General features: G+C 42.4%; 1 protein-coding gene across 1 annotated transcript; it reads left to right on the top strand.

Annotated features, from left to right (window-relative positions):
- The first annotated feature begins 492 nt into the window (after positions 1–492).
- LOC136169225 (putative olfactory receptor 10D4) lies at positions 493–1,428 on the top strand. Its single transcript, XM_065937032.1, has one exon. The coding sequence runs from the start codon at positions 493–495 to the stop codon at positions 1,426–1,428; it is 936 nt and encodes a 311-aa protein (XP_065793104.1).
- Positions 1,429–2,074: the final 646 nt, after the last annotated feature.

The following is a 2,074-nucleotide window of genomic DNA, read 5'->3' as shown; positions in this document are numbered from 1 at the left end:
AGGATCTTTCTGACCCAGGGATCAAACCTGCATTACAGGCAGACTCTTTAGCATCTGAGCCTCCAGGGAAGCCCATGTGACTTAAAAGATCATAAAGGATTTTGGACATTTAAAGTAACCTAGTTGTCTCAGGTGAGTATAGGAAACTTGGATAGGACCTTCTTGCATCTTTAAACTAGTCCTTTTAGAATCACAAAGCAGCATTCAAAATTAATACAATTTATCTGTGTACGTGAAGCATGAAAGATAGGAGAGTTGTCATGTAAGGATTTCTTGGTGAAACTGCAAGCAGAAATTGCACTGCAAAAAGAGATCCAGCATGGAGAGAAGCGGGCCGATCAAGGCAATTCTAAAGGGAAGCACTAGTCTGTTTACATTGAGATTATTTACTCCTTTTCCATTTTACTGTCTTAAACACAGCCAGTTCACATATATTCACTTTAACCACAGATTTCTTTTCACAGACACCCAAGAGTTGCTCCTTCCATAAACATGAGAAATCACACAGTGGTGACTGAATACACCCTGCTGGGAATCCCTGAGACAGAGGGCCTAGAGACTGTGCTCCTTTTCCTGTTCTCATCATTATATTTGTGCACTGTCTTGGGAAATGTGCTCATCCTCACGGCTATCATCTCCTCCTCTCGGCTCCATACCCCCATGTACTTTTTCTTGGCGAACCTCTCTGTGTTTGACCTGGGTTTCTCATCAACAACTGCTCCCAAGATGCTGTCATACCTTTCAGGGCTGAGTCAAGGTATCTCTTTTCAGGGCTGTGCTACCCAGCTCTTCTTCTACCACTTCCTGGGATGTACTGAGTGCTTCCTATACACGGTGATGGCCTATGACCGCTTTGTTGCCATATGCTTTCCTCTGAGATACATGGTCCTAATGAATCGCAGAGTCTGCAGCATCTTGGCCGCGGGGACCTGGATGGGCGGCTGTATCCATGCCATTATCCTCACGTCCCTCACCTTCCAGCTGTCCTACTGTGGCTCTAACAAGGTGAGCTATTACTTCTGTGACATACCTGCCATCTTACCCCTAGCCTGTGGGGATACATCTCTAGCCCAGAGGGTAGGTTTTACAAATGTTGGCCTTTTGTCACTCATTTGCTTTTTTCTCATTCTTGTTTCCTACACCCGCATTGGGATTGCCATATCAAAGCTTCGCTCAGCAGAGGGCAGGCAGCGAGCATTCTCAACCTGCAGTGCACACATGACTGCAATTCTCTGTGCTTATGGGCCAGTCATCATCATCTATCTACAGCCCAATCCCAGTGCCTTGCTTGGCGCTATAATCCAGATATTGAATAATCATGTAACCCCCATGCTGAACCCATTGATCTACAGCCTGAGAAATCAGGATGTTAAATCAGCTCTGAGGGATGCATTTCCCAGGAGAGGCTTCACTCTGAAGAAAAACTGAGAAAAGCTCAAGCTTTGCTGGACAAAGTTTTATTCTCCTTTTCTCAGGACTAATTCTCTTCTGCAGCTTCCAAGGCATGTTGAAATCAAATGTACTCTGAATGGGTCTACCACTTAACCTCACCAAGTTTTAAAAGCCACGTCTGCTTTCATATTTTCCTGTGTTTATAATGAAATATAATTACTAGAGTAACTACTGACGTCGATCTTATTCTTGAGCTGCCTGGATTCACTGCCAGAACCGCCACCCTTCCCCTAACATTTCCTCCCTCGTTAAATCTTTGAAAGAGTTCAGAGAACATATTTTCTTTCTCATAATCTCAGTTAAAAGTATTTCCATATATATCTAAAGGGAAGGGAGAATGGGAAAAAATTCAAGCAAAGCATGCTTAATACAGAGTATCAGAACTCAATATCCTTTCTGTAGGGTATAACCTCCAATTTACTTTCACTCAACACCAAAACTCTAACTTGAGTAATATTTAAGGTAAGATCTATCTCATGTGTAGTCTGGTTTGATTTTAATATTTTCCTTGTGTATGCATTCCTTTGAGATCCAGATATTCTTGTATTATTAGATGACTGGAAGGCTGTTAACTTGAATCATGTCTCATTAGCCACTACAAAAATCAGCTTTAGTTTTGTAA

This window comes from Muntiacus reevesi, chromosome 5 (assembly GCF_963930625.1).
Source record: "Muntiacus reevesi chromosome 5, mMunRee1.1, whole genome shotgun sequence".
Lineage (NCBI taxonomy): Eukaryota > Metazoa > Chordata > Mammalia > Artiodactyla > Cervidae > Muntiacus > Muntiacus reevesi.
The sequence above is the reverse complement of the archived record's forward strand: the minus strand, read 5'-3'. Positions and strand labels throughout refer to the sequence as shown.

Bases quoted from the DNA above. Each gene is read 5' to 3' on its own strand.
- LOC136169225 (XM_065937032.1), top strand. From the start codon at position 493: ATGAGAAATCACACAGTGGTGACTGAATACACCCTGCTGGGAATCCCT.